The 12,701-nt window shown below is 50.1% G+C and overlaps 2 protein-coding genes across 2 annotated transcripts; one reads left to right on the plus strand and one right to left on the minus strand.

Annotated features, from left to right (window-relative positions):
- Window positions 1–3,608: 3,608 nt before the first annotated feature.
- LOC120317123 (glyoxal reductase-like) lies at window positions 3,609–6,362 on the plus strand. The gene is made up of 2 exons (XM_039363456.1): window positions 3,609–3,676; window positions 4,995–6,362. Exons 1-2 carry the CDS (start codon window positions 3,642–3,644, stop codon window positions 5,857–5,859), a joined length of 900 nt encoding a protein of 299 aa, XP_039219390.1. The 5' UTR covers window positions 3,609–3,641; the 3' UTR covers window positions 5,860–6,362.
- BAD (BCL2 associated agonist of cell death) lies at window positions 6,149–11,724 on the minus strand. The gene is made up of 4 exons (XM_039363457.1): window positions 11,620–11,724; window positions 9,581–9,771; window positions 7,770–7,933; window positions 6,149–6,734 (listed from the first exon to the last, which is right to left on the minus strand). The coding sequence occupies exons 2-4, from the start codon at window positions 9,699–9,701 to the stop codon at window positions 6,612–6,614; spliced, it is 408 nt and encodes a 135-aa protein (XP_039219391.1). The 5' UTR covers window positions 9,702–9,771; window positions 11,620–11,724; the 3' UTR covers window positions 6,149–6,611.
- Between the last annotated feature and the right edge of the window lie 977 nt (window positions 11,725–12,701).

The raw sequence follows: 12,701 nt of genomic DNA on the forward strand, positions 1-12,701 counted from the left end.
GTACCCCGGGATCCATCAGCCCCTCCCAGCCTGCCCCCTACCCACCCCCGATGGAAGGAGGGAGAGCTAAATTTGCAGCAGCCTTCACCTCACCCCCCCCCAACAGACCCCGTCGGGAAAGACGGCAGAAGGTAGGGAGGGAAGGAGAGAGAGAGAGAGAGAGAATAAAGGAAAGAAACCGGCTTCCCCGCATCCGCGCGGTGCTTTTAACCCGATCGGCGCGAGGCGTGCATTCGCACGAAGCCTCTGACCCGGATCGGGTTGGAGATTGTGCAAAAGGGGTTGCGGGGGGTGGAATGGGGTCGCCAAACGGCGCGCGCCAACGCCACCTGGTTCCTTTGCTTCCCTGGGCTGGGGACAATGGGGCTTGTAGTCCTTTAGCCCGCCAGCCGGGGCTGCTGGGGCTTGTGCTCAGTCCAACGGCAAGCTTGGTGTTTCGATTGGGGCTTCGGACTGGGAAGCGGGGCTGCGGCGAGAGGGAAAGCGGGCGCCCGGAGGGCGACTTTTGTGCGCCGCCTCCAGCGCTTTAGACCGGAGGAAAGGCGAGCTACAAAAGGCAGGGGAGCAGGAGAGGAGAGGTTTTTCCTCGCTCCCCCCCCCATCAAGGAAGGGGTGGTAGAGGGAGAGCTTCGTCTATCCCCCCCCGCTCCTCAAGGAAGAATCAAGATCTAACTTGGCGCGCAGATGGGGCCTGCGGAACTCCCTGCTACTGTACTTCCTTCCCCCCCCCCTCTCCCCAAAGCCAGACTCTTTTGAACCCTCTCTTTCTATCAGGCGATGAGGATGAAGGGAGCAGAGGACGAATCAAGATGCAGGAGGGAGAAACACCCCCCCCGCTCTTTCTCCCCCTCCCCCAAAACCCATCGTTGTAAATTCCGCTTGGCTGCCGCTAGGGGGCGCTTCGCCGCCGGGGTGGCTTCTGCATTCCGCGCACGCAGCTTGAATTCTTCGCTTCTGGCTGCGGTGTCGGCGTCTGTGCCGGCGTCTCCGTGCCAAGATTTGGGGGGCTGGAAGGCGGAGGTGGGGGGAGGAGGAAGCTGGGAGGCCAACTTCTCCTTCAGCTACACCCCCTCGCCCTCCCTCCCTCACCCCCTCAAATCCCAAGCCCCCCCCCCAAGTGCATTGCATCTGTTGTCCATTTTTGCAACTGCAAAGAAAAAAAACCCACTGGGGGGCTTGGGATTTGAGGGGGGGAGGGCGAGAGGGTGCAGCTGAAGAAGAAGTTGCCCCCCCGGTCCTCCTCTCCCCTCCCCCTTCCAGCCCCCCAAATCTTGGCACGGAGAGGCCAGCAGAGACAGAGACATTGGGGGGGGAGGGAGGGGGGTCCGGCTCCCCCCTTCCCTGACAGCTGGGACTCCCCCCCCACTGCCTATCTAGAAGAGGGGGGGGTAAGAAACGACCTGGTCCAGCAAAACCACTTTCCACGCTTCCGATCCAGTGGAAACGGGACTTAAGCAAAAACGGAGAACTCTACTCCTCTATAGCCGAATTGGGGAAGGGGCTTTTTCGGGTGGGGGGTGCCTGGAAGAAGCCCCCCCGCAGGCTAGGAGCTCGACCCCTCATTAGTCAGGTTTCCCCCCCCAGCTGGTGGGATCAGGACAATAACCAAAAAAAAGGGGAAGTGATGAAAAAGAAGATCCGTGTCTTTTTTTTTTTTTTTCCGCACTCTTCGTCTCAAGCGTGTAAGCCGAGCCGGTATTGCGCGTCGATTTTCACCCCCAAAAGCTGCTTTTCTCGCCCCCCCAAAAGCGGCGTCTGGCGCCCCCTGCCGGCCATCCCGCGCTACTCTCCTCTGCCCGCGAAGCGGTGCTTTTTCCTATCTAGCAAAGTCCCCCCCCCCCGGTTTGAAGCTGGTTCTTTTTTTATTGGCAAGAAATGGAAATTTGGACCAAAAATATTTGGACTGATCAGCCAACTCTCCCGGCGGCTGTCAAGGGTGTGTTTTTTATTGAGCTTTCTTGGCGTGGCTCTAGGGAGACGGTTGTGATTGAAGTTTAATCATGGGAGTCAGGATGGAAAATAATTACGCGAGGACTGAACTGGGAAATGCAGGATTCTGGGTGCAGAAATGGAAGAGAGGTTTTGGGGTGCGGAAATGGAAGAGGGGTTTGGGGTGCGGAAATGCAAGAGAAGTTTGGGGTGCGGAAATGCAAAAGAGCTGCAGCTGACAGTGAAGAAGCAGAAATGCTTGGGACTCTATCCCAAATGGTGGCTTGTTAAGCTAGAGGCAGATAATTCTTGATTTATGACTACACACAAGCCAGCTATAACTACCTTGTTATAGATTGGGCAGCCATTTGTCTGGAATGCTATAGGACTTCCTGCTTGAATAGGGGGTTGGCCTAGATGACCTTCAAAGTCCCTTCCAACTCTGATAGTTTGTTACCATCCCCATCTACAAATCCCCTCTAAACTGAACCCAATTCGTTGAGTTCTGCAGCGAGGGCCGAGTGGCAAAGCGACAGATGGAGATGGTCACAAACCTGCACACCGAGGACTCTGGACCAGCGGTCGTTTGTCCAGGTTCCTGGGGGCAGCAGAGATGTCTGGCAGCATCCAGGATGACTGAAGCAGACTGAGGCAGATGAGGGTTTATTACAGGAAGTAGTGAAGGAGAAATTTCTTTGGAAAGAGAAGCCACAGAATGGAAAACAAAACTCAGTTTTGCAATGAAAGCTATCTGAAAAACATCTTTACTTTCTCCTATTCTATTCTATTTTCTATTCTATTCTATTCTATTCTATTCTATTCTATTCTATTTTCTATTCTATTCTATTTTCTATTCTATTCTATTTTCTATTCTATTCTATTTTCTATTCTATTCTATTCTATTCTATTCTATTCTATTTTCTATTCTATTCTATTTTCTATTCTATTCTATTCTATTCTATTTTCTATTCTATTCTATTCTATTCTATTCTATTCTATTCTATATTCTATTCTATTCTATTCCTGTATTATATATTCTATCTAAATAGAATATATAATATATAATACAGGAATAGAATAGAGTAGAATATATAATATAGAATAGAATAGAAAACAGTATAATAGAATATAGAATAGAATCTATTCTATTCTCTGTATTCTCTATTCTATTCTTATTCTAATTCCACTTTATCATTCGTAAGTGGAGGATCATTTATATGTAAAAAAAAAAAAGACAGGTGTGAACCAGGTTAATGGTGACTTTTGTAACACTCCGTGTATTTGTACGTGCAGAGAACACCCCGAATTGAAGGCAACCCCAATCCGGACTGATTGATTGGGAGGTGGGTGTGTCTGTGGACTGACTACAAATCTCATGTTGCCCACCCAGCGCTGGCTGTGAGCGATGGAAACTTAAGTCCACACGAGAGGTCCCTCTTTCTCTCTCTCTTTTCTCTCTCTTTCTTCTCTTTTTTTTCCTCTCTCTCTTTTCACTTCTCTCTCCTCTCTCTTTTCTCTTTCTCTCCTCTTTTCTCTCTCTCTCTCTTCTTGCTAGCTTCTCTTCTCTCTCTCACCCCTCCCTCTCTTCTCTCTCTCTTTTTAAATTCCTTCCCTTTTCCCGGGTTCTCCTTCTCTTCCTCTAGCGCCGATTGGGCGGCCGCCCCGCCTCTCATCCGGGCTCTGGTCCCGCCTCCTCCCCTTGTTGATCAGCCATGCAGTCAACCGAGCGGGCCCTTCCTGTGTCTTGGTAAGCCGGGGGCGGGCTGTGGGCGGGGGTCTTCTCGCCCCCTTTTTTTCAAAATAAAGAGGGAAGGAGGCAGGCTATAGCGGGTCTGCAAAAAAGAAAAAAAAGCAAGGCCCAGTTTGGGTTTAATGCTGGCTTAAACCCAGCTTGCTAGCTAAGCCATGCTTAGGATTGCGTGCTGGGCCGGCGAAACCCACGTCCAAACCGGCCTAAAGTGGGGGTGGGGGGTCCCCTGGGGTTGCAAAACGGCGCCCCCAAAAGGGGGGCTTTTGATCGTGGCCCAGCCCCTTGCAAAGCCCCTTGGCTCGTGAGAAGCAGCGCTTCCTTTCCTAATGCAATGCTTCTCCCCCCCCCCCAAGAGAGCAGGACGTTTTGAAGTCCTTTGCAGCGCCCCCTCCCCTCTTTGTTTTTGCAGTGACGAAACGTGCTGCAGTTCCCGAAAGCTTGCAATTCTTTTTCCTAAAAGGGGTTCCTCTGCAAAGCGGCTGCTGGAAGGGGTGCAGTAGTAAAAGCCAGCCGCTAGAGGGCGGACGTTTCAGCTACCTGCAGGGTGCATGGCGCAAAGGAGCCGCTAGAGGGCTCCTTGCTGCCCATTGGAAAGTGTGACCTGTGTACATGGCGTTGCGCAACCCCATCAAAGCCGAAGGGACTTGGAGATTTGGCTTCGGCCTTCCTGTCATTTAATCCAGTTTTGAAAAAGCTGCAGCCACATCTGAGCCCTGCTCGGATGGGGCACCATCTGGTGATCCCAAAGTCAGGCTGAAAAATACCTCGGGAATCCAAATGCACCCATGTGCCTCCCAGTGTGACTGTGTAAAGGAATGGCCAGTGTTGTGTGTGGTTTTTCCCCTCCCCCCTTTCCCGCAGTGAGTTGTGCAATGCATTCAGGCAGTCCTCCTCGCACAGTCACACTCTGGAGCCCCGGATTTCTGTCGCTAAGCAAGACAGTGGTGAAATAAATGTTTGCCTTCTTTTACGGCCTCCCGGGCCACCGCGGTTAAATGAATCGCAGCAAATAGTTATATTGGTCCCCCGGTTGTTAAGTGAATCCATCTTCCCCATTAACTTGTCAGAAGGTCGCAAAAGGGGATCACAAGATCCCGGGGACACTGCGACCGTCCTCAATACGAGTCAGTTGCTAAGTGTCTGAATTTCAATCATGAGATCCTGCAACGGTCGTGAGTGTGAAAAACGGTCCTAAGTCACTTTTTTCATCTGTAACTTTGGCCACTAAATGAATTCTTACCGTTCAAGAACTGTGTAGAGCTGAGGATTAAGGACCAGCCTGTACAGCACACACGAGTATCCAATTCTCTTTTAGGGTCCCAGAACGGACCGTCTGGTTAAACACCGGCGCCCCCATGCCACTTCTGGGCCTCGGCACCTTTCGTCTCAAGGGGGACGAGGCCGTCTGGGCCAGCCTGGATGCGGCCCTGGAGAACGGCTACCGCTTGGTGGACACGGCTGCCGTCTACGGCAACGAAGCTGCGCTCGGGCGGGCCCTGAAGGATTTGCTGCCTCGCCACCATCTTGCTCGCGAGGACGTTTTTCTGACCAGCAAGCTGAGCCCGAGAGACCACGGAGAGGAAGCTGCCCACAAGGCTTGCCTCCACAGCTTGCAACAGCTAGACTCTGATTACCTGGATCTGTACCTGATCCACTGGCCGGGGACTCAAGGCCAGCCTCAGGACGACGCTGGGAACCCGGAACGTCGCCTGCAGAGTTGGCGCGCCCTGGAGCGCTTGCACGAAGCCGGCAAGCTCCGGGCGATTGGCGTCTCCAACTACACCGTCCGTCACCTTCAGGAACTGCTGGACAACTGCCGGGTGACGCCTGCCGTGCTGCAGGTGGAATTCCACCCCGAACTCGCCCAGACGGAGCTGCTGGAATTTTGCACCCGGAAGGGCATCCATTTGCAAGCTTATTCCTCGCTGGGGACCGGACCGCTGGTAGAGCATCCCGAAATACGGGCCGTAGCCCAGCGGCGTGGTCGCACGGGCGCCCAGGTTTTGCTGCGCTGGGCTCTGCACCAAGGCGTCAGCGTGATTCCCAAGTCGGCGTCGCCACACCGTGTGGCTGAAAATGGCCAGCTGTGGTCGTGGGACTTGAGTCCAGCCGACATGGAACAACTACGACATCTGGATTCCGGGAAACGGTACTGCTGGGATCCCACTGGGGTCGTGTAAGAAGCCAGCTTCCACCGGGATTCCTCCAACTCTTGAGAAGGTCACCCTGTTCACGAAGTTGATTTCCCATTTCGACGCTTGTTGTCTTATCAAGTCCCAATGCTGGTGGTTTTAATTGTTGGTTGAGTGCCTTACCAAAAACTTGAGTCATTTAGGGCTGAGTCAACCCTAAATTAGCCAGGTTTAGGAATGTCAGGCTATTTTAGTTGCTCGTTTCGGGGGGGGGGGATCCCAGCCTCCCAGCCAGCTGTGAGATTGTGGGGTGAAAAAACTGGAAAAAGGCCAATGAGAAGCCAGAAATAACAACCTTTATATATACATTTTTCTTTAGGAATTGGACAAATAAACAGCAACGATACAGAGGGTGAACATGAGAGAGAGAAAAAATCCAATGGTGGTTTTTTTTGGCCTTGTTAAAATAAAATCCAGGTAAATTTGCTTGGTTTTGTAGAAAGAAGAAGATGGAGATTCTGGAAAATTGGGGGGTGTTGGATACTGAGAAGGAAAAAAAAAACCCAGAATTTAATTTAGGGTTAAAGGGGCAGAGGGTAAAAAATCTGGACGGTGCCACAATGTCAGATCCAGAGTAAACTTCTTGTAGGTGGCGTAAAGAATGGAAGTGCTAGGGAACAAACTTGGCACCGGGAATAATTTTGAGACATCACAGAGGGAAAAGGGTGCCGCTGAGACCCCACCGAATTTCTCCCTCCCACCACCCCTTCACCCCCATAACAGATAGCAGCAAAACCCGGTTAAGAACCGGAGGGTCCGTTCTCCGGGCAACTTCGGCGCCACCATGACCGCAGAGTGTCCTTCCAGCTGGGAGGGTGGTCCATGTGGGAACAGGTCCCTGCGCTTTTGGGGCGCGGCAGCTTCTGAAAAAGAGTGGGGAAAGCGGAGAGTGACGTACTCGGCTGATTAGCACGTTATCAATCGGTAAAACTAAGAAGGAATTTCCTGATGGGACAATTAACCAGTGGGACAACCTGCCTCCAGAAGCGGTGAATGGTCCAACACTGGACGTTTTTAAGAAAAGACTGGACAGTCCTTTGTTTGAAATGATATAGGGTTTCCTGCCTGAGCAGGGGGTTGGACTAGATGACCCCCAAGGTCCCTTCCAACTCTGTTATTCTATTCCTTATTCTATTCTATTCATTCCTAATTCTATTCTATTCGTAATTCTATTCCTAATTCTATTCATTCCTTATTCTGTTCTGTTCTATTCATTCCTAATTCTATTCTATTCCTAATTCTATTCTATTCTATTCTATTCTATTCTTCATTCTTTTCCATTCCATATTCTATTCTATTCTTCATTCTTCTCTTCCATTCCATATTCTATTCTATTCTATTCTATTCTATTCTTCATTCTTCTCTTCCATTCCATATTCTATTCTATTCTTCATTCTTCTCTTCCATTCCATATTCTATTCTATTCTATTCTATTCTATTCTTTTCTTCATTCTTCTCTTCCATTCCATATTCTATTCTATTCTATTCTATTCTATTCTATTCTATTCTATTCTATTCTATTCTTCATTCTTCTCTTCCATTCCATATTCTATTCTATTCTATTCTATTCTTCATTCTTCTCTTCCATTCCATATTCTATTCTATTCTATTCTTTTCTTCATTCTTCTCTTCCATTCCATATTCTATTCGATTCTATTCTTCATTCCTCTATACTATTTGATTCCATTCCATTCGATTTGGAATTAGCCATTGTATCTAAAGGTGGCCAGCAGGAGAATCCAGGTGTACAAGGGATTCTGCAAACAGTGGTTTAATACAAACCCAGTTTTGGGGTGGGTTATACTCCCCTAGTAAAGCTCATTTGGAACAGAATTCCCTAAATATAAGCATTGCTCAGAGTTTGCAAGGCTCGTATCCCTGCACGGCGCCACCCTTACCTGCAGGGCACCGTGAAATTCATCGCTCATCCTGCGTAGCTCCCGCCCGTATCGCTGCGCGGCCCACAGGATGGGAGGGGCGGAGCGTGAACGTGCCCGGAAAGCCCCCACCTCATCTGAGGTCTCCGAATCTAGTTGGTCCGACCCAATTCGACGTCTCAGTTCTGCCGACGAAGGCAAAGCAAAGAAATCTCAGTGAAACGAAGTGGATGTTACAATGCACTAACAAAAATTACGGTTAGTCCTCACTTTACGACCACAGCAGAGGTCAGAATTTCCATCGCTAAGCAAGAAAATAACCAAACTCAGCACAAAAGATCCTTCCTTCCTTCCTTCCTTCCTTCCTTCCTTCCTTCCTTCTTTCTTCTCCCCCTCCATAAACCCCATTCCCTCCTAACACTGATGATGTTACCTAGTTGGGTCATGAAATGTCTGCAAGAAAACCTCCAAGGTCAGAGGGCACCAAGAATTCTGGGAGTTGAAGTTCACCCTTCTTCTAGTGGCCCAGGTTGAGAACATGGCCTTGGAGTAAGAACTGGAGAATTCTGGAGACGACGCGCTTTCCTCGTAGCTGGATTTGCTTCTGGACCCCACATCTCCAACCCTCCCACCAGGTGAGAATCCCAGACTATCAGTTGGGACTCTGTGATCCTCCCCAAATTGCTGAAAAGACTGCAAGGGATTCTGGGGCTTGTAGTTTGTCATGTCTGGAGAGCCAGGCATTTATCGGACGATTTTCAACACGTTACGAAATCTTACTGACATTTTTCTTCACTGAGAAAAATACATTTGAGGCTTCTGTTCCCTTCCCTTTGGTGGACTCCAGAGGGTGTGGATTTAAGATCACTGAATTAGGGTGAGGTCCCAATTGCACGCTCAGCTGGACAGCAGCAATTTTTACGTCACTTAATGGGATTTAGCTTATCAGAAGACGCATCCTATCAGTCTTGCTAGCAGTGTCATTAACTCTTTTCAACTGCAAGGCTCAGATTTTGAATAAAGTCTTATACCGAAGGTGGCGGAGGGGGGGTTTAAAGACAACATATCCCCAAACTCCTTTTGAATCTCCTCTGTCGAAAGCTAACTTAAATTTAGCCCAAGCTAAAATTAAAAGTTCGGAAAGGGATTAATTCAGTGAATAATTTGGAATCGTGGCCTGCTAGAAAAGATTTATGGACCTCATCAACAAAAAATAAATTAATGTATATATTAATTCATGTGGCAAAGGGACATGTATATGTTGCTGAATTATTATCTTTTCCAAGATCACCTAGGAAAGCTTAGCTGGCCTGAAACTGAAGTTCTGATTTATCTGATTTGAGACTTCAGACGCTTCGTTCAGCAACTGCTCAAAGTTGCGATGGTGCTGAAAAAGCGACGACCGATCCTCGCGCTTAAGACCGTCGTAATGTCTCTGCAATCACATGATGAAAACTCAAATGCTTTGGCAACCGGCATGTATTTACAACGGTTTCAATATCCCAGGCTCCTCGGATCCCCATTTATGACCATCTCATCCAGTTTCTGACAAATCAGTAGGAAAGCCAGATGGACTTAAGTCGCTTAACAGCCAAGGCAAAAAAAAAAAAGGTCATAAATGGAGAACTGCTTTTATTTGACCTCTTTTCAAACTTCCCCTGCGCTCCAGCCCAACAACAGGTTCCTGTTCGCACCTTGCGTGAACCCATCGCACCGTAACAAAGCAAACCAGGATTTAACCAGGGCCATTTTCTCACGCGCCTGGGTCAAAAGAGCGGAGGAATTGTGGAGATAAGAGCGCTGGGAGGAAGCCCTACCCCGTTCCCGCTCACCTGGGTTCTCATGATAGGGGCTGTTGAGATCCTTGGGGGCCCCGACACTCAGTTTGAGATCCGCGGGGTCCTTTTCAGCGGCGGCGAAGGTTTCGTCTTGAAATTCGGAAATCTGGAACATGATCAGGGGGCTGGCATTGCCCCTGCCTCTTGACTCCGTGTTTTCCAGAAGGCTTAGACGTAGTGGCTGCCTGGGGGGGGGGGGAAGGAAGGAAGGTTGAAGAAGAGAAGAGGGAAGAAGAAAGGAAGATTGGAGAAGAGGAAGGAAAAGGAAAGGATAGGAAGGAGGGAGGAGAAGGGGGAAGAAGGAAGATTGGAGAAGAGGAAGGAAAAGGAAAGGATAGGAAAGGAGGGAAAGGAGGCCAATTAGAGGCGAAAGGGAAGAAGGAAGGAAGATTGGAGAAAGGGAGGAAGGAAAAGAAGAGAATAGGGAGGGAGGGAAAGGAAGGGATTTAGAGAAGGGAAGAAGGAAGATTGGAGAAGGAGGGAGGAAGGAAAAGGATAGAATAGGGAGGGAGGGAAAGGAGGAAGATGAATTGGAGAAGGGGAGGAGGACAGGAAGGTAGTGAGGAAGCAAAAGGAGAAAGGAAGGGAGAGAAGTGATGAAGGAAAAGGAGTGAAATAGGGAAGGAAGGAGAAAGGCATTTATAATATTTATATTTGCGTAGGTGTATAATTAATTAAATATATTACGCCACCCATCTCCCTGATTCTGTGCGCCCCAGCAATCAAAAGCAACATAAACTCCCCCATATAATATCCCAACCTTCAGATTTTGATTATTATCTTGTCCGATGTGTTGCTTTTGACACAGGCCAGTAGCATCCTTGCAAGTTTCCGGCAGGATATTTTTTGTCTCCCCAGCCTACTGTTCCCCTAGCATGGCTGGCTGGCTGGGGAATTCTGGGAGTTGAAGTCCACCCATCTTAAAAGTGGCTGAGATGCCAGCGTTTATCAGACAAACTAAACCCGGTTAACACCACATGACAATGTTCACCAAGCAGGTCCCAACCAAAAAAAACCAAATCCCCATTTCCTGGCATAACAGCTGGGCAAACTCACGCCACAAGGGTAGGCTTCCCACAACGGACCGAATCTCCCTTACCCAGTCCTAACTTAGCCTGGTGTTGTGTGAACCCAACTTCCCAGTGAGCAAAGCTAGGCTGGCAGCCGAAAGGGCCGAGTTACACACCAGGAAACGTCCAGTTCAAACTTCACAATCTTGACTCACAAAAGATGAGCTCACAAAACCCAGGAACTCTCCTCCTGCCACTCCTCTTAGCAGTAGAAACCCAAAATGGTCGGGCTGCCATCAGAGGGATGGATCTGGTTCCCACGTTCGGGCAGACCCGGGTTGGCAAAAGATTCTGGCCTGGCTCGCTTCAGCAAATCACGCAACAAAACCTCTGGCTAGACAGATGCTCTGGGCAAGCCTCCCCACCCCACCACCACCCCGATTCTCTTCTGCCTTCTTGGCCCATTGGCTCAGTTCCCTGCAATTCTTTTCATCTAGTGGCAGGCAGTTCCGCAAGCCAATATGCACTCAAGCTTCCCGGGGCAAAGGCTTCCTTTCCTTCCTCCCCTCACCCCGCGGGGCTAAGCAAAGCTCTCCCTCCACCACCACCCCCACTCCGTCCACCGCAGCTTAGCCCCGGAGATGCGTGCGCAAGGTTGCAGATGCAAGCCCACTCCCCTTTTTTCCTTTTTTTGCAAATCCAACCATTCGCCCCTCCACCCCCCCCCCCACGTCTTGCACGCTTCCCGCTTTGCCTCCTGCCCTCCCCTTCCAAATTGCAAACAGTGGGGGGGGGTGTCCCTGCATGCCCAGCCAAGCGCCCCCTCCCCATGCCGACCCCCCAGTTTTTGCATTCGCTTCCTGATCTGGGGAGGGGATGCTCCCTTTTTGCAAAGCTGTCTCCCCCCCCCAGGCTTTCCCCCTGCCCAGATTGGGGAGGGGGGGAATTGCAGCCCCCGCCCAGCTCTAAATCCGTCTCCTCCTGCCTCTCTCCCCCCTCCCCGGGGCTGCCCGATGCGGCTACCTGCGGACGGAACGCTGCCTGCGCGCCCTTCCTCCTGTTTACCGCGAGCGGAGAGACAGCCGGAGTCGCCAAGGCGATAAAGAACTGCCACCGGCGGGGCCCAATCAGGAGTGGCTACGTCAGAGAGGGCGGAGAAGCGGGGGAGGCTCCGCCCCCTTGGGCACATCAAGGCAACCCCCCCTCGCGGTCTTTGGCCTGGCTCCGCCCCCTCGTCCTCTTTCCCCAGGGGGGAGGGGGCGTTTGCCATTACAGTTTTGCCTTCCTTCTTTCCTTTTCCTCCTTCTTTTCTTTTCTCCCTTCTTTTTTCTCCTCTTCCCCTCTCCTTCTTTTCTCCTCCTCCCGTCTTCTTCTACTTTCCCTCCTCCCTCTCCTTCCTTCCTCTCTTTTTTTCTCATTTTCCTTCCATCTTTCCTCCCCCTCTTCTTCCCTTTGTCCCTTCCCTCCTCGCCCTTCCCTCCTTCTTTCCCTTCCTTTCTCTCCCCTTCCCTTCCCATTCTTTTTCTTTCCTTCCTTCCTTCTTTGCCTTCCTCCCCCACTTCTTTTCCTCCTTCCTTCCCTCCCCCTTTTGCTTCTCCTTCTTCTTCCCTTTCCATCTTCCTCCATTCTTCAGTCGCCTCCCCTCCCTCTTTCTTTCTGCCTTCCTTCCCTCTGGGGCTACATTTGCCTCTTGTCTTTTTTAAAAAGTGCATAAAAACTGGGTAGGCTTCCTTTTGGCTCTTGGGTAGCATCATATTTTATGCCACAATTTGTAAGTGTTAAAAGGACGTTTTGGTTTTGCTGCATCTCGGCTTTGGCAACTTTAAGCTGTGTGGACTACAATTCCCAGAATTCCCCAACCAGCATTGGTCATTGCTGGCTGGGGAATTCTGGGAGTTGCAGTCCACACGGCTTATATTAAAAGTTGCCTTCATTCTAAGCATTACACAGCTGGAGGTCAGGCTGTTGCCAAATTACAATTATTTTATTCGATTTAGATCCCGCCCGACTCCGACCCAGAGCTCTTGCATCCACACAGTCCATTGTTCGTCATTTTTGTCTCTTAAACTGTACAAGCAGGAACGTGTGAACGTATAAGTGTAAAA

The sequence above is a fragment of the Crotalus tigris genome, unplaced genomic scaffold (assembly GCF_016545835.1).
Source record: "Crotalus tigris isolate CLP2741 ecotype Arizona unplaced genomic scaffold, ASM1654583v1 scf7180000019553.37968852642:3898890, whole genome shotgun sequence".
Taxonomy (NCBI): domain Eukaryota; kingdom Metazoa; phylum Chordata; class Lepidosauria; order Squamata; family Viperidae; genus Crotalus; species Crotalus tigris.